General features: G+C 38.2%; 4 protein-coding genes and 4 long non-coding RNA genes across 24 annotated transcripts; 3 read left to right on the top strand and 5 right to left on the bottom strand.

Moving 5' to 3' along the window:
* The first annotated feature begins 97 nt into the window (after window positions 1-97).
* LOC124314508 lies at window positions 98-3,662 on the top strand. The gene is made up of 5 exons (XR_006911265.1): window positions 98-422; window positions 648-660; window positions 809-991; window positions 1,904-2,267; window positions 2,382-3,662. It is a non-coding gene; the product is annotated as an uncharacterized LOC124314508 (long non-coding RNA).
* Window positions 3,663-4,102: 440 nt separating this feature from the next.
* Window positions 4,103-5,635, bottom strand: LOC124314506. The gene is made up of 4 exons (XR_006911263.1): window positions 5,505-5,635; window positions 5,207-5,444; window positions 4,350-4,478; window positions 4,103-4,264 (listed from the first exon to the last, which is right to left on the bottom strand). It is a non-coding gene; the product is annotated as an uncharacterized LOC124314506 (long non-coding RNA).
* Window positions 5,636-6,106: 471 nt separating this feature from the next.
* Window positions 6,107-7,145, top strand: LOC124314503. The gene is made up of 4 exons (XR_006911259.1): window positions 6,107-6,225; window positions 6,291-6,356; window positions 6,438-6,595; window positions 6,656-7,145. It is a non-coding gene; the product is annotated as an uncharacterized LOC124314503 (long non-coding RNA).
* A 218-nt stretch (window positions 7,146-7,363) lies between these two features.
* LOC124314494 lies at window positions 7,364-10,888 on the bottom strand. 17 transcript variants are annotated; one of them, XR_006911228.1, is made up of 8 exons: window positions 10,099-10,371; window positions 9,620-9,740; window positions 9,313-9,445; window positions 9,040-9,179; window positions 8,836-8,871; window positions 8,583-8,666; window positions 7,926-8,353; window positions 7,364-7,675 (listed from the first exon to the last, which is right to left on the bottom strand). It is a non-coding gene; the product is annotated as an uncharacterized LOC124314494 (long non-coding RNA). The 17 variants fall into 17 exon arrangements; XR_006911234.1 differs by lacking the exons at window positions 7,364-7,675; window positions 10,099-10,371 and adding exons at window positions 10,393-10,658; window positions 10,729-10,888 and having other exon boundaries at window positions 7,689-8,353; XR_006911229.1 differs by lacking the exon at window positions 7,364-7,675 and adding an exon at window positions 9,869-10,038 and having other exon boundaries at window positions 7,689-8,353; window positions 10,099-10,376.
* A 46-nt stretch (window positions 10,889-10,934) lies between these two features.
* On the bottom strand, window positions 10,935-11,797 carry LOC124314478 (UPF0598 protein CG30010-like). The gene is made up of 3 exons (XM_046779693.1): window positions 11,660-11,797; window positions 11,516-11,564; window positions 10,935-11,450 (listed from the first exon to the last, which is right to left on the bottom strand). The coding sequence occupies exons 1-3, from the start codon at window positions 11,795-11,797 to the stop codon at window positions 11,017-11,019; spliced, it is 621 nt and encodes a 206-aa protein (XP_046635649.1). The 3' UTR covers window positions 10,935-11,016.
* Window positions 11,743-14,317, bottom strand: LOC124314442 (WD repeat-containing protein 37-like). Its single transcript, XM_046779628.1, has 8 exons — window positions 13,763-14,317; window positions 13,542-13,667; window positions 13,298-13,486; window positions 13,043-13,215; window positions 12,697-12,964; window positions 12,491-12,629; window positions 12,175-12,421; window positions 11,743-12,108 (listed from the first exon to the last, which is right to left on the bottom strand). Exons 1-8 carry the CDS (start codon window positions 13,995-13,997, stop codon window positions 11,974-11,976), a joined length of 1,512 nt encoding a protein of 503 aa, XP_046635584.1. The 5' UTR covers window positions 13,998-14,317; the 3' UTR covers window positions 11,743-11,973.
* Window positions 14,318-15,050: 733 nt separating this feature from the next.
* Window positions 15,051-16,285, top strand: LOC124314484. Its single transcript, XM_046779702.1, has 3 exons — window positions 15,051-15,366; window positions 15,576-15,725; window positions 15,832-16,285. Exons 1-3 carry the CDS (start codon window positions 15,303-15,305, stop codon window positions 16,062-16,064), a joined length of 447 nt encoding a protein of 148 aa, XP_046635658.1. The 5' UTR covers window positions 15,051-15,302; the 3' UTR covers window positions 16,065-16,285.
* Window positions 16,251-16,978, bottom strand: LOC124314487 (COX assembly mitochondrial protein homolog). The gene is made up of 2 exons (XM_046779705.1): window positions 16,752-16,978; window positions 16,251-16,681 (listed from the first exon to the last, which is right to left on the bottom strand). Exons 1-2 carry the CDS (start codon window positions 16,798-16,800, stop codon window positions 16,356-16,358), a joined length of 375 nt encoding a protein of 124 aa, XP_046635661.1. The 5' UTR covers window positions 16,801-16,978; the 3' UTR covers window positions 16,251-16,355.
* Between the last annotated feature and the right edge of the window lie 121 nt (window positions 16,979-17,099).

Genomic DNA, 17,099 nt, shown 5'->3' with positions numbered 1-17,099 from the left:
AAAGGCCAGTTGTCCTGTCCTTCACACTCGAAGGTCACGGAGATCATTACGTAAAACGTGTCATGTTGTGTAGAGGTTGGGTGAGAACGGAACGTGTTACTAACAATTTGGTTTTCATTTTGATTTTGTTTGTTGTAGACCCATCCCCAGCGACTTTAACCTGCAAAAGGAAAGGCCAGGTAGAACATGTCATGCAGTGGTGTAGTCTAGAGGTTGGGTGAGAACGACACGTGTTGCATCATTATCAAGCAGGTACAATACCCGCAAGGCTTAGGAGGTGAGGGTGATAAAAAAATTCGTATAAATGGAGAGAGAAAAGGATACCGACATCAGTTGGGTGAGCATCATCGACACGGTAACAACTGTCGCGAACTACCTGTACCAACTGGCTTCTTCATCGCATTACCAGCTCGCAACAATTGGTAAACATTCCGTTTCTCTACATAGAGTTTTGTATTATTAATCTATTATTGACTATGGGTTAATATGCTATTGAATATTAATGTTTAAATATATAATTTGTTTATTTAACTATGACGTCGTGGTGCTGTTGGGTGTTGTATCGTTGATGGCTGGGTCAACCACTGGTGTACCGATGTTTCCTTCACCAACCCCATCAATGACTGGATTGTTCATCGTTTAACCAGTTTGCAGTTATAGGTAATATTATGTTGAGTGTTTATCAATCCTTTGTCCTATTTGTTAATATGCCGGTTATTGAGTATAAATATAATATTTTTAATTGTTTATTCAACTATAATGCGCTCCTGTCGGATGATGTGTTGTTGATGGCTGGGTCGACCACTAGTGTCCTAATGTGTTTTGTACGGATACCAAACCGCAATTCCGACGCCCTACTACACAACAACAACATACGCTTCAGACGGTTATCACACTATCAAGGCTCCAGGGAATTACACCACAACTTATGATGCCCCGAGCTACTACACCGACGCCCTGAATTATAGATATTCTTCACTTGCTGCAATCAGTAAGTGTTTTTTTTTTCTTCTCTCTCTCTATTGGTTTCAAACCTCCAGCATGTTTTAGTTTTCATGGGGTGAAGCCAGAAATGGGAACAGATGTGGGCCCAACGGGTGTTGCTTTAATTCTCGTCTCTACACACTTAATGTCTGAAATACTAGAATAATTTTATGTGTTTGAAGTACAGAGGGTAGGGAAAATAGTTTTGCTTAGAAAAAGAAATAGTGCTTTGGATTTATTTTAAGGAGAAGTTCTACATAACAAGGCATTTAAACATGTGGGGTTTTGTGTTGGAATGTGTGATTGATGGGCTCTATCTTCTGCAAGAATTCTTTTGATTAGTATAATCCATGAAGCGTTGTTGACTCTTCACTAGCACATGACCTTGTGTAAGGACTATTGAGTTTTTACATGTTAAATCATTTTTTAATCATTCTAATTTCTCCAATGCCAATTTCTGTTCATAAAGCGAGATTTAAGACAACCATTTCGTGTTCATTTTGATATTGGTTGTTTTGTTGTAGACATATTCCAATCCTAATCCCCAGCAACGTCAACCTGCAGAAGGAAAAGGCAGTTTGCATGGCTTTCACATTCGGAGGTCACGGAGATCATTACGTTAAACTTGTCATGTAGTGTGTAGGGGTTGGGTAAGAACGTGGCGTGTTTTATAATTATCAAGGTGTTACAATAGCCGCAAGGCTTGAGAGTTCAGTTAGGGTGAGAAAAAGTCGTATAAAAGGAGAAGATAGAGTTCAGTCGAGTGGGCATCTCCGACCCGGCAACAACTTCACTTTCAATTATCAATGATAGATCAAAAATTTTTGTTCAACTAGTGCTTGTGACCATTCAAATTTTTCCTATTTGTTTGTGTGTCACTTATAATTGAATATTGATGTTGATATTTTCATTGTCTTAGTCAACTGGTTTTGTGCTGCTGTTAAATATTGTATCGTTGCTGGCCGAGTCGTCCACTGGTGTACCGATGTTCCCTGGGTATGGCAGATACCAAGCCGCAACGCTGCTGTCTTACTACACAGCAACACACGTAACGACCTGTTACTACACCGGGACTTCCAAATACTACACCTAAAATACTGAATATTACACAAGGACGTATGCTACCCCAGTTTACTACACCGAGCAACCTAAGCATTACTCTGCTCTGAGCTACAACAGAGGCTCCTGTTAACTACACAACCATCGCCCCAAGGGTTACGCTGCCCCCAACCGCTACACTGAAGCTCCGAAACCATTGAAGGAAAACCAATTCGGATTCATGGGTAATTATTAATTTATATTTCGAGTCGTGAATCAATTCTATTTCGTTTCTAATTGTTGATAATTTGATATGGCCACTTTTAATTAAGTCTATTTTCGAACTGTTAATTATTTAGATTACTATGGTATTGTGCTGCTGTTGGGTGTTGTATCTTTGATGGCTGGGTCGACCACGAGTGTACCGATGTCTCATGGGAATGTCGGATATTTAAGAACAACGCCGCCGTCCTACTACACAACCACAACATGATACGCAACGACCAGTTACTACACCGAGGCCCCCAACTAGTACACCACCAAGGCTCCAGAGTATTACACCACAACTTATGCTACCCGAGCTACATCACGAAAGATCCTGAGTACTACACAGAGGCTCCCAAGTACTACACCACCATCGCGTAGCATACTCACCCGAGCCGTCGAAGTACTACACCACCAAGGAGGCTCCAGATTATTACACAACTTGTGCTGTCCCGAGCTACTTCACCGAAACCCTGAAGTATTATTCTTCCCCGAGCTACACTACCATGTGGTCGAGTATTACACCGAGGCTGCGAAGTACTACACCATCAAGGTACCGAAGTACTACACCACTACGTATGCTGCGCTAGCTTACTACACCGATGCTTGCAAGTACTACACTGCTTCCAGCTCCTACACCGAGGTTCCAACTTATTACACCACAAGAACGGCCGAATACTACACAGAAGCACCCAAATACTACTCTGCCCCGAGCTACATAATCCAAACTGAGGCGTCTAAGTATTAGGTAGCCCCATCTTCCTACACAACCGCCGTCTCTTCGTATTTCATTGAACCGAAATACTTCACTGAAGCTCCAATTACAACAACAACCTACGCTACACTCAGCTACTACACCGAAGCTCCTTCTTACTCTGCCCCGAGTAACTACACTACTGAGGCACCTGAATATTATATCACAACATACGCTTCTCCAACTTACTACAGTCATATCTTAATAGTTACTAGTCACTGGGAATTGTTGATCTTTAATGAGAAAATAAATTTTTTATCTGGGTAATCATTTTGCGCGACTTCTCTTGCCACCTAAAAGCCTTTTGACTTTGCGACGTATTCTGATTTTTGTTCGATCTTTCCTATTTCGCATGTTGGTGGTGACTTGCACTAGTCGATCTGCATCCCGACACTTTCTAATGTTTGGACGAACTTGATTTACAGGGCAAGTTACGAAAGAGCCGTTTACGTTTTCTAAAAAACAGCTCTGTTTTTAACTTAAGTTGGCGTAACAAAGGAGTTGCAGATAGTGTTTGGTTTCTCATAGAAGTTTATTTTAAAAGTCTGGAAATGATCAGTCACTTGCCTATAACTTATGTAAAACTTCAAAGTTGTAAGAAATATAAAAGTCAAGTGCTAAACATTATTTTATTATAAGACACAGCAAACAAAGAACTTAAAAAGGAATTGCTTTATTTTCCCACCTCCACCCACAATTCCACCACATTTCACAATCACATACAAACATACATACATACATACATACACTTAAGTTAACCCGTTGGCTGCCACGCCATACAACCCGTAGGTTGATCTCTACTACTCTACGCGCCACGTCTGAGGGATCTATGACCAAGGTGGGACTTGCCATTGCTGACAAGTCCGGGCTGACACGGTGACAGGAGAAGATGGAATGCACAACCTCTAGAATCCATCACCGCATCGACAAGGGGGAAGTCCCTATGGTGCATTGCCTAACAGGGCCTTTCGGCGAATCTGGGGCTGGTGCGACTGTCCGACCCCGCGGCATATAAACCACGAGACCGAACAGCGCGGCCCGTGCTAAGGAGCTAGGGGGAGAACAAAGGCGTGGCAGCCAACGGGTTAACTAACACTAACACAAACGAAATAATACCAACAATACGATGATCCACGTTGATGACGAGTCTCGGTGCCGGTCGCGATTGTCCCTTTCCGTTTTCCAGTGCCTTTGCATTGCCAGAAGTATTTTGTTAGGCGCATTCTAAATCAGATTTTGAATAATTGGATAGGATTAAAATACAATACACACAACCTAAATGTGAGTAACTTGTAGATGATGAACTTACATCCATTCACTCCACCGAATTTTTGTTCGCACCAGGAGCAGGGGCAACATCCGATGGAGACCGGTGACGATTTTTCAACGATTTTTAAAGATGAGAAAATCTATCTTCTCGACGTCTCCTCTGCATTACCTGAATAATGACAAAACAATTCTTATTAAGTTACATGCCAATAAAAGTTACATAGTAGTCGCATCGCTCAAAACTTCAAAGGCGTGCTTTAAATTGCTTAAAATCTACCTAACAATATTGACAAAACAAAGCTCACTTGCTAGTCTTTAAAAAAAATTACGGAACTATACCGAAAGTGACCACAGCACCTCAACCATTGAGCTGTCGTCAAATTAAACCACATATTCGTGATCTCCATGAAATTTGGGGTCGATTAAGTGTGATTTAAACGAAATCCAAAATTTGGCCAAATTGGAATTACGCGTACGTAAAAAACAAAACACGAACTTTACCATAAATTCGACGAGGATCACGAATATGTGGTTATTTAGTACGTTAGATGAATATTTACTTAACTACTGACTGAAATGAGAAAACCGGAAGTAGAAAAAAAACACATTATTAAAAATCTAACAAGTGAGCTTTGTTGGTTGACTAGTTATCATCAGTTTTAACTAAAAAAATTCCACACAATAGCTGCCGATAAATGTTTAGTGCAAAGTAACTGAAACTGACTGTTTTGACAGCTGAAAACTATCGAAAAGCCATCTAGCGTTAGAAAAAAGAAACACTTCTAAGTCTAAGTAACACTTTTGCGCGCAAGAAGGGCCTGATTTTTACAGACAGAGAGTTTAACGCAAATAGATTACTAGTACATAATCTACGAAAATAAGTCAATTGTCCGGTACCTTGCCATAATCCCGTGGTGAGTGACTGCAGGTGTGTCACAGCAACTGAAGTGATCCAACTCGCCAGTGAAGCAACACAATTTTGTGTAGCAGGACTAGCAGCATAAGAAGCACTGAAGCAGTAAAGCTGGATGAGTCTTGAAGATAAGGATGGAGCAGAACGTTAGTGGAAGTCCCTCTTCTGTCATGGACAAAATCCAGCATTGGCTCAAGGATGTCCGTGGGGATCTTGCGTGCTCTGTAAAAAAAATGTTACATTTAAGAAAATATAAAAATTAAAAAGCATATCAATCTTTACCTTTTCTAAGAAACACACTGAAATGTTCATGATGAAAAACCATAATAATGGAATTACAGCAACCAACTGCATTACTCCTCGGGTGGGATAAATTTCATGATGTTAAAGAAAATGTTATGAAGTGTTGCAATAGCGTGGTGATAGGTGATATTGATGCTTACCTTTATCATATGGGTGATGATTTAGTAGGTATTTGATGTAGTGTGGTTGGTGTGGTAGCAGTAATGGGAAAATACCTTATCTCCACACACACATTTGTATACCACTATATGTTTGCTTCAAACATGAGTGTTAGGCTTTTGACAGCATGAGGATCTAATGGATGGAAAGTGACTGAGCTCTAAGTCAACTTGTTGGGATGACTGACATAACACAGCTATGCATCTAAAATTTGAAGAAATAAGTTGGTATAATATGAAAATAAGGAAACTAGGTTAAGATAAACCTACATAAGATACGGAGTTCAATTTGGTATTTGAAATCACAGGAATATATGAGCAACAATTTTCTTTCGCCCATTTCGCCTCGTTTCATGACATAGAATCAACAAGAAAGACAGTGGCGACATCTAGTAATGAGTTTTGAATCTTATGTTGGTTGCACAACACAGTCGCACATACATGACATTACACCTCGTAACTTTCAAAAGTTCCTTCAATTAAATCAAAATAAATTAAAAAATTGAACAACGGAGATCGGATAATGAGTTAACTGTTTTGAAGTAATAGATAACACAATCCTTATCCAATGATTCTTACTGCATTCTTGACTAAATGTTTTCAATAGTTTCAGGTGAAGTTTTCGTGTACCTGCCTACCTGGTCTTCTGAAGCTAAACAATTTCTGTTGCAAGGTAGTTATTTTACCAAAATTTATCTTAATTAACTGTGTTCCTTAAGGTTTATAATATTCACATGAACTTTTCCCTGTCAAGATTTTGTAAATCTTCAAGATATTGATGCCTTCGCCAGATCCAATTCTTTGCTACATACTGTGTGTCACAACAGCAAGAAAATGCTGCCACTCAAGATTTTGTGGTGATCACCACTTAGTTCTAATTTAGGAGGACAATGTAAGATTGATAGATTTGAGGTATTGCTTTCTGTCACTACAATATAATTATAAATTCTTTTGATTGGATTTACCTTTCAGGTTAATCCCTCTCCTCTGTTTTGGAAACCGACAAGAGATTTCTGGAATGGAAGACTGATAATTTGTGTAGACGTAGATAAATTACAAGTGCATATTTGGGCTCCCTTCTTTTCTGTGGCCCCGTTTCCCCTACTAACCAATAACCAACTCCCGCCGGTGGTCACTCACTCGCTGTACTAAGGAGGACGAGGAGGGCGCAGGGCGCTGGTCGAGCGGGGACTACTTGGAAGGCTCATAATTTGATGAAAATGGAGGTTTATGAGTAGAGTCTAATCAGGAATATGACTATGACTAATTGCTCCCTAGCAAAACTGGGCACACTTTTCTTTGTCGGAGTTAATCAAGATAGTGTTTTCCCCCGTCATTGATTGACGGTACCTGCAAGTCGGCCAAACAGGGGCATTTATTTATTCGGTTGGTGTTGATTTGTTAGAATGCCAACTGTCTAGTGTACGTATGTATTAACAGAGTTAAATACGCGGTTTATATTGATTTTACCAATTTACTTTATTTAACAATTTTCTTTCCGAAGTTTTTAAAAAATATACACACAAATTGAAGATGCGCAATTTGTTAGCCACGCATGATAGTAAATTATAATTAGATATTTTATAAAATGTGTTTCAAATTAACATGTCACAATTATTTTTCATTCCTAATAAATGGCGGGAAACGATGATTACAAATAAAACAAAACCACATACCGACTTGTAGAAAACACGTATAAACAAAACGAAAGAACTTCCATTTGAAATCAATTTTGTTTACATATTTTTCAAACAAGCTGTAAGCGGCAGTGGAAATCTGCAATTTAGACTACAAAGCCAGACAATTTCAGTCATACTTTAAACATCAACAGTGAGAAAACCTATGAAACAAATCAGATACAAGACAAAACTACTAACACGTTGTTGTAGATGTGAAAAAAGGCAGCTTTTCAATTTTTGCAGTTAGCAAGGTGATAAGAAAGAATGTTCTGCATTAGATTGCAACAACAAACTACTAACCCAGCTAGCAATTCTATGAAATAAAAAAAATAAAAAAAATTATATACTTGCAGGCATACATATTTGTCAAAGAAACCAGCAAGAATATTTCAGATGCTTTTAGCTAAGTTAAAAAACTTCTTTTTGGAATTATAATTTCAATGAATCAAAAGCAATTAATTGATTATATATTCCAAACAAGAAAAGGTATGTTTTAGAGAATGGATAATTTAAGAAACATTAAATACCTTTTAAGTAAAACTAACAATCCTTTAAAAAATTACCGTTTGTGGAAAATTCCGGTAACAAGTTCCTTAAGTTTACGTCTTGTAGGTTACAGCTCCTTTGTCAGTCATCATCACCATCCTGAATGGCTTCAAGAGATTTTAAAATTCCCACATTTATAATATCCTTCTCCTGGTCTGCATTTTTCAGGCTTAACTTCTACATCCTGGTAAAATAGGTTAAAACAGGGAAAATCTAAACATTAAATTTAAGATGACATGCATTAGAATCCAGTATCGATTCAGACATGATCACTCCTATAAGACTTGAAGAATAGAGCTCTTTAACCCGTCAGGATAATAATCATAACACCAGCACTAACGACTGCAACAGCTCAATATCAGAGTTTTCACTGGCCGGCTTCAACAAATCCATATGCACATTGGACTGCAACGAATAAGCTCAGCTTCTCGTCTGCCTGTTAATCCTATACTTTAAAAAATTCTATTACTATCGAGAAACGTAACATAACAAATACTTTTTTTTAATGTTAAAAAAGAATCAACTGTTGGCAAACTTACAAATAAAGAAAAAGTTCAAAAATAGGGAACATAAACTTGATAATTGAGAATCCTACAAAACGAGGAGCAAAAGGTCTAATAATAAAATAACTAAATCTATAGCTTTACGGTTAGAAACTAGATCAATATAATTACTTTGGTTGGTTGCGAAGCAGATGTTCATGTATAGCAAGAGAGAAGAGACGACGTTTTGGCTAAATGTACAGCAGTCTTAGCATACTACAAAATCAGATGAAAATTGCAAGTAATAAATATAAAATATAATACAAATATTTTACATTCACAACTTTAAAGAATCCAATGACAAATTACCATTTATTAACGAAAGATATCTGGAAAAAGGTCCACATAATTTTTTGAAAATGGTTGTCAAAAAATACTTATTTACCATTTACGTCCACGAAACCGCAATACACGATCATACCTAAAGATGGACGAATTGATTAGATTCCACCTTCATGGTGCTTGAGAACAAAAACAAATATCTTATTCAGTCCTATCATTCAATTTCACTTATACTCATATAGATAAATTGGCTCTTGAGATTATCATCACTTGTAGTCAAAATACCAATGCCACAAAAGAAACTCACATCAGGCATGGTAGATATATCGATTTACGCATCGCGAGAGAACATCGGGCAGCAGAATAACACCAACACCCTTAAGAACATACAATGATTAGTGAACTCCAATCGCAGCGACCACATGTATCAACCGAGGTGATCGATCACTGAAACGAATAATATGATCGAGCATAAATGGTTAGACCTTTACTTTATGAGATCCTCTAGCACCGGAATCCTAGACATACGTCAAACCGGTGACTCTGAGGCTCGAATGGATAAGCATATATCATGCAATACCTTTGCAAAGACTTTCCAAGTAGTCAACTAATCACGAAGGCCTCCGACCGGCATATACGCAAACACCAAGTTGGGCGATCCAGTAAAACACCGCGGAAGACACGTCATGCATCTTGTAACCACGTTTCAGCACCTGTTTAGTTTTTAGTAGTAAACCATTAATTTGCTCTACCAACAGGAGTCCTTTTCAAGCTCATATTTGTTTCATTCAGAATTAGCAACAATCATGGTAAATATTTAGGTTTCCTAAGCGTGTCATCAGCATGGTATAACATACACCAATAACAAAATGACACATATGATATACCTTTGTTTGCAGGACACAATGGGTACTAGCAAAGAGGGCACTACCCAGCACTTCCATAACACACAGTGTGGTACATCTCATGATCTGCATACAGTATGCAATTTTCAACATTTTTCATCTACTAAATAACAGAAAAAATAGACTATCAGTATAGATTGAAATATTTTAAATGATATCACTCTAGATGGTAACTAAGTTTTCTCACATGTGTCAGTTACACATCTCACAGTCACTAACAAATATACTTACTGGTCATCAGTTCGCCCTAGTTCAAGCAATGTTGTCAACCTTTTGACTTTTGATTTCAGAAACCATGGAGAATCATCTCTTGACTGGACAATTGTTTCAACTGGTTAAAATTTGTTATTACATTTTTCAAATGACGCACAACTCCTCATTCCAACAATGACAATCGACAACTACACATCACATTTGCATATTAAAAGGGACAATAAGATTTCTTAGTTCTTAGTTCTTACCCATGAACAGCCTGGCACAGAATTCTAACATATTCTGTCAGCGGTTGAATAGTTAATGCGACTTGAGACTGAGTATGACTAAGAACTTAAGAAGAAAACCAACAGGGTTGCCAACTCTTTATTCCCTTCGAATAATGCAAATGCAACAACAAAAATATTTTTGCGGAAAACGAAATTCACAAGCTAGGCCTAGCTGGTTGCTTGCTGGTTAAGGAGTAGCCGAGTAGGTATTTCTATTTTATGGGAAAAATGTTATTTTAAAGGGAATAGTTAGTGAAAATGCTTTAACTTTACCCATATCCACATCAAGATGAGCACTCATCAGTCACTCAACAAACATCACCACTGCATCTGATCTCACCAAAATTAATTTACGTTGTCCCTCCCCTCACAATTGACTTTTCACTGCCTTGCTTTAACTTCTTAATAAAGCAAACAAAACAAAAAAGAATTTACACGATTTCAAACGTTTGTTCAGATGTTCACTGATCCATCTTGATTAATTCCTAACTGTATCTGAAGATCATACTTTTCTCATTTTTTCGTGTTGTAGGCTACTACTAATAAATAATAATAAAAATCTAACGTTTGTTATCAAGTCTACAGCAAACTCGTAATCGATTGTCTTACACCGATGAATTCGTGCCGTTGCTTATAATTATTCATCACCATGGTGATGAATTGCAAAACCGCAAAAGTAACAAGAAAATGTTGAATTTTGATCATCTGATTAGAAATTCGCCTCAGCGCTGCCTTAAGATGTCGAAATTAGATATATGCTGAAGAAAACCTGTGCGAGTCCTGTTAAAACTGGAAAAATAAAAATAAATGCACTGTTTCGACACTGCTAATTATATGTATGATTTCACATTTTTTTACTGAGCATTTACATTGAATGGAGCATTTTGTTCAGTAAAGTTATTCCGGCCGTCCAAGATTAAGCAGATTTTTTTTTAGACTATCGTCCAGTTCAAACGTTGCCTTTTGCATGTTAAAATGGGTTGGATGACCATCAGCTCCAAATGTAAAATCTTGACTTAATTCTATTGCTAAACTAGATTTGATTAACCCAATTCCATGGAGTTTTTCAGGCCCAGGATGGTAGATCCTTCCACTAGATCCCATGTACAGTTTGTGGGGTTCAAAATTAACATGTTTGGTTCCACAGTAATTGTAAGGAAGTACAAGCTTTTCCTCTAAAACCTGAAGTTTGGTGAAAACAATGGGTAGATCATCACAACGGACAAAATTTCTCTCCCTTCCACATGGAGATAGATAAGGAAATTCATTTTGGTAGCTTCCAGTGTCATTGATTCTTAGTCGTTCAAAGAAAAAATTCAGAAACTTGAGCTCTGAATTAATTTTTAAAAATCATTGTAAATCACAAAAATCTGTAATGTTTTTAAAAGATATGTACCTTTGTAACACGAAGTGAAATTCTTAATTCGCGCATCATCCAAAAACAACTAATAAGCGAAATAAAGTGCCGTAGTTATGCAACATCAGATTCAAATGATAGCCATGCTAATTGATTTTCAATAGTTTTCTTTTACACATTTACCATTCCTTGATGATCGATGTAGTAAAAGTATTCTCGTATTCCTGCTTTTGGTGATTGTCCTTGAATATATTGAAGAACACGAGTGTGATTGAAACATTTTTGTATTAGAATTCCAAGTCCCTGCATTTTAGTAAACATTTTCAGGCGACATCTGGTGCTGGATCTTTTAGTTAGATTTTTACACAAAACATCGAAACACGGAAAACTTGTATAAGATTCTTAGTGCTTTAAATAATGCAACAACGTTAATGAAAAAAAAAATGATTAGAGAGATGCTATATATATTATGTTGATCACTCATTCTATGTTGATGATCAATCTTTCAATTCTTTGTTGGGCTGAACATTCCATCCATATACCATTCGATCAAATCCGCACGTAAAGAGATTGCAGCGAGTGTTAATGTTTTCTTCAGACCATGCAGTGGCGCACACCATACGACGATGGCCCTATGATAAAACAAATTAAATTAAATTTGAATTATTACATTCTTTATTGGCTTCGATTAGACATACCGTGCGATTGCTCCGCGGAAGGCGAGCGAGCCGTTGGCCGTTGAGATCAAAGAGAAGCACGTTACGATTGTCCAGGGGGACAGCAATAACGTTAGTTGGAGAAACAGACACCTTGTTCACAGGACTATCGCAGCGAATGGAAGCCAGAGGAGAACGCATATTTCGCAAGTCCCATACTTTAGCAGTCCGGTCGTCGGAGCCGGAAACCACCTTATCTTCTCGGGTGAAAGTGACACAAGTAACGACTCTGTAAACACGAAGGAAGAGAGAAAATTGTAAATGCCAATTAAGCAATTTAAAAATTTAATTATCGTACTCTGAATGCCCTTGGAATACAGAAACCGAGTGGATCGGGTCACGGAAATCCCATAGACGGAACGTTGTGTCCTTCGACGCAGTGACGACCAGTCTCTGAATAGGGTGTGCTGAAGTGTGAGTGAGTTCTTGGTCGTGTCCTAAATGTCAATAAAAGTTTATAGAGTATACAGGAAACGGTAGATTGTTTAAGACATTTCCGCATACCAACAAGCTGGTGAAGAAGCTCCCCAGTCGTTACATCCCAAATATTGGCAGTACGATCCCAGGAAGCAGTGACAGCTTGTTCACCTCCGGCTATCCAGTCAGCTGCAATTACCGCGTTCGTGTGACCTACGAGTTCGCATACTGGAGTACGCAGTGTCGCCCACGGACCGACAGGAAGTGTGTAATCTTCATCGGCTGGTCCTAGATTATCCTCTCTCTCGGACGTCTCCACTTCTTCTTCCGAAGAAAGTCCCTTTGGCTGCGAATACTAAAAAAAAAACGGCGCAGTAAATATTGAAATACTATATATCTGGTCGATAACAGATAAGAGCACGAAATTTGATACCATCTGCTCGGGTGAAATTGCAGCTTGCCATAAGTGACAAGTCTGATCTCCCGATGCCGTCATGACGAGATCCTTGGTTGGATGAAACCTCATGGAATTAACTGAACCTTTGTGTCCTTGATATTGAAGAAGACAACGGCTAGACTCTGTGCTCCAAATGCAAGCTGTGCCATCTGAAAATGCATATTTTTTAAATTTATAAATTATTACTATGAGCTATTTAAAATGTTTTGAAAGGCGTTTTGAATCGAGAACCTGCAGAGGCCGATCCAACGAGTGGGAAGGTTTTGGAAGTAGTCACATCCCAAACGCCATCTCTGTGACCACGGAATTGTCGTGAAAGGGCACAAGTGATGGCTGGTGCCTTGAAACTTGAAACAATTCTACTAGTTTGTGCTTTCAATCGGTGACTGGGCTTCATTTTCTGAGCACTTCCTGTACTTGCTGTAGTACACATTTGTTATTACATTTGATAAATATTGTGATAAAAAATACCTACATTTCTGTTTCAACAAGTTACGAGTAAAGAAGGAGTCAAAATCAGTCTGATCCAATCCGCCTCTCTCTCCAATTATTATTCCATCTCTATCAGTTCTCTCACTTAAAGAATCAACTTTTTCTTGCACTTTACCCACAAATGAAAGAAAGATAACTTTTTATTAGTCTTATGGAATGTGAATTATCACCAAGAAAAATATCAGATAGGCATAATTTACTTACACAGGAGGTTTTCAGAGTAGAGTGCTTCAAACTCCCTTTCAATCTGATTAAAGAGGCCATAAAGCCTGCTACGAAATGCAGGAGGAAGAATGGAAACAGGATCAGAGCCTTCCATGGGGTCAGTACGACCAAACGAAAGGGACAAAAATCCAGCACCGAAATCGTCACTTCCCGAGGCTCGAGGAGTTCCAGGCATTCGGATTCTCCTTGTTTTGGACGGCTTTGATGAAGCCATGATTGAAATACACAATTCTTTATAGTAACTGTGGTACAATAACGATAAAGATTAGTGTCCTTATTTATAACAACACAGAAACAGCGACTTTTAATCGTCGCAGGCGGATTTATTGACAGCTGAACAGCTGATTCTGGGAGCGCCCGACATGGGGTCCGGCAACCACAGATATTACGTCCAGTTGCTGAACTTGATTGTTACTGACGTCAAAAGCTTAAACCTCGTTTATTGGATCGTGACGCAAATTGTTTGGATAGATCCCACACGTTCAGCTATATATGGACATGCAAGCCAAAGGAAAGAGCGCCTGTCCAAATCCTTTCATTTCTGCTCAAGCCAAAGCAAAAATAACCGTGACTGCCCAGTAGTCTCTTATCATCACGTGAACTTCGCTTCTCGGGCCAACTATTTCAATCCCGCTAATAAGACTAGATGGGTCTTTGTTCACAATACAATATACCAAATGATGAGGTTATTTATGTTTGTGTTTGTACACATAAAAGAAGAATGTGTGAATGGCCTTGCCAGCCCAGATAGATATGTGGCATTTTCAATATGTTTAATATCAGTTTGAGGTTTTGCACATGTCCACACAACGTGATCAACTCCTAGCCCGGAGCAAATGTTTCGCATATTTAAAGTTAGTTAATGCTCTCGGTCAATGGGAATTGGTCTACGTGTTGTGTACGTGAGGACAGACAAGTAAGCTCAAAATTCTGAAACTAGTACAGGGCCTCTCACGAAATTGAGATAAAACTTCCTGCTATCATCCATTGTTTGATTTTCCACTGGTGGCTGAAGTTACAACTAATTCCTGACATTATGAATTTAACAAACAATACGATAATATATGCGAGATAATTAGTTTTCATTAAAGAGAGTCAACCCTTGCCCAAAAATATAACACTTAAGTGCGTCTAATGCAATCAAGAATTTAAGCACCTCAAAAGTCCTTTCCATGCCCAAATTAGTAGTTCAGAACTTGCCACCAGATAGCGCAGAGAACCAAAATAAAAACATTGACGCACTGGTCTCTCTACCCAATGGTATCCATCGATCGTGTTCCAAAGCTCAAAGAGCTCGAGTTGTTGTTAATTTGGCGTCTCGAAACCGTGAAGCTAGCAGTCGCGTTCATACATCCCTCCCGACTAGAATCTCCGCTCCCTCAACTCCCGAAATTTTTCCCTTGAAACTGTTCTTCTAAATATATCTCGACTAACTATTCTCGCACAAACTCCGAGCGCTTCCATCTGTGATTCCATTTGATCATTTAGATTTGTCAACATTAGTTTTCATAAACTCTATATGTGTGTTACTGGGGCCAGTTACAACCTAGTCCTTTCTCGCATCGCTGATATTCGTGATCCAGGTAATTCGACGCACGTACTTGCCTGATTTCGTTTGGACTTGGAACTTTTTCATTTATCTGTTGCTACCCAAAATCTTAAAACAGTGAATGGGTTATTATCTTTGCTTAAGTGTGCTATTGTTTTTGAATTTCATAAAAAATGTTCAATAACCTGTATTGGGAACAAAATTTGATCTTTGTTTCTTGTTTTCCTTTTTTTCTGTCCCCAGTTGTGCTGCATACAATGGCATCAATGCCATTTGGGATGCATGCTGTGCAGAAAGTGAGGGCTAATATGAACCTCACTGCAAATGCTACTACTAATGGAAGCAAACGTCAGAAAGATAATAATACAAACTTCAAGTTTAGCAATGACCAATGTAAGATTTTTTAAATATTTGATTTGGTTCTCATTGTCCAGTAATACAACTTTATTCTCCCAACATGTACTTAATCATATCAAACCTTTTCAATCTATTTCAACAGATGCAGATCCATCACCGTCAAAGTACTGTGACAAGATGATGAATTCCATTTGGGGACTTTACAATCGCTATTCTGTTCACAATTTTAAAAGCAACACTTCGTCAGGTCAAGCTCAAACTGCAACATTGCAACAGCCGGCTACTAAAGAAAGCCAGGACTGGTTGCAAAATCCCATCAAGTGCCCACTGGAGGGAATGAAATTAAACTTTAATTCAAAGAATTTCCACCAGTAAATGCATTGATGGGCTGAACCAGAGAAAATGAAACATCATTTTTTCTGGTCTACACTATGTTACCTTTTCAATTAATCTCTTTCAATCCCAGTTCATAATAGGTGGGTAGAGTGGGTTTATAACATTCCCAGATGTGAAGCAATGGGCTCATAATTTGGTGTCAATCAATTGTGTTAAAATGTATCATCAGAGTTATCAATACAATTTATTCTACATCTTCATTGTTTATTTTAAATTCTTCATGATTTATAAAGAAAAGAAAAACTTACACCAACTCCATTCAATATTTGACTAGGTACTATTAGTTGCATTTTCAGTTTCCTTGTGACGATGTTTCTTGGGAATTCCTGTTAGTCTGAATTCTCTCCTTTCTTTAAGGTAAATTTCCTTGCATTCTTCTTTGAAGACTTCATCTTTATACCATCTTGTCTGACAGTCTTGCATGGCTGCATTTTGTTTCCGGCATGAATATGCCATCAGCACATTGCTGGATGAACAACATTTTGTAAATTCTTCAACTTCAGGCACACATTTTTCCATTTTGGCTCTGTCTCTCATAATCTTTGGAATAAGAACTTCTTTTTCGACAATCCTCAAAGTCCTGTCATCTGGATCGCCTATGGTATTACCAAGTGAATATACATTAATGGAGCCGGTTAAACATGGAATGATATAATTATATAATACCGAGCCCATGAGGGCCTTTTGCGTTGAGCGTTTCCTCCTGTTTCGACATAATCGCATTAAATTCAAAGTCGATGACCTATATGTCAATGATATCACAACCCGATAACACCGTTTAGTGGAAGACTGGAAGAGAAGTTAACTTCGAAAACATACATAACATAAGAGAAATAAAAAAAGAAGTCAAGGCCTGCTGGCTTCACCCCCAATTGTGAGTTGTGTATGTGTAGTACCCTGGTTCTAGATGTAGATGGAGCCATGTTACTTGTTAGTCACAATCTTGTTTCAGCAAACTTCCTAAATAATCGATTTATTTATTTTTTTAATTTGTAATGAGAAAAACTGATGAAA

This window comes from Daphnia pulicaria, chromosome 10 (assembly GCF_021234035.1).
Source record: "Daphnia pulicaria isolate SC F1-1A chromosome 10, SC_F0-13Bv2, whole genome shotgun sequence".
Classification (NCBI taxonomy): domain Eukaryota; kingdom Metazoa; phylum Arthropoda; class Branchiopoda; order Diplostraca; family Daphniidae; genus Daphnia; species Daphnia pulicaria.
This window is presented reverse-complemented; position numbering and strand designations above follow the sequence as displayed.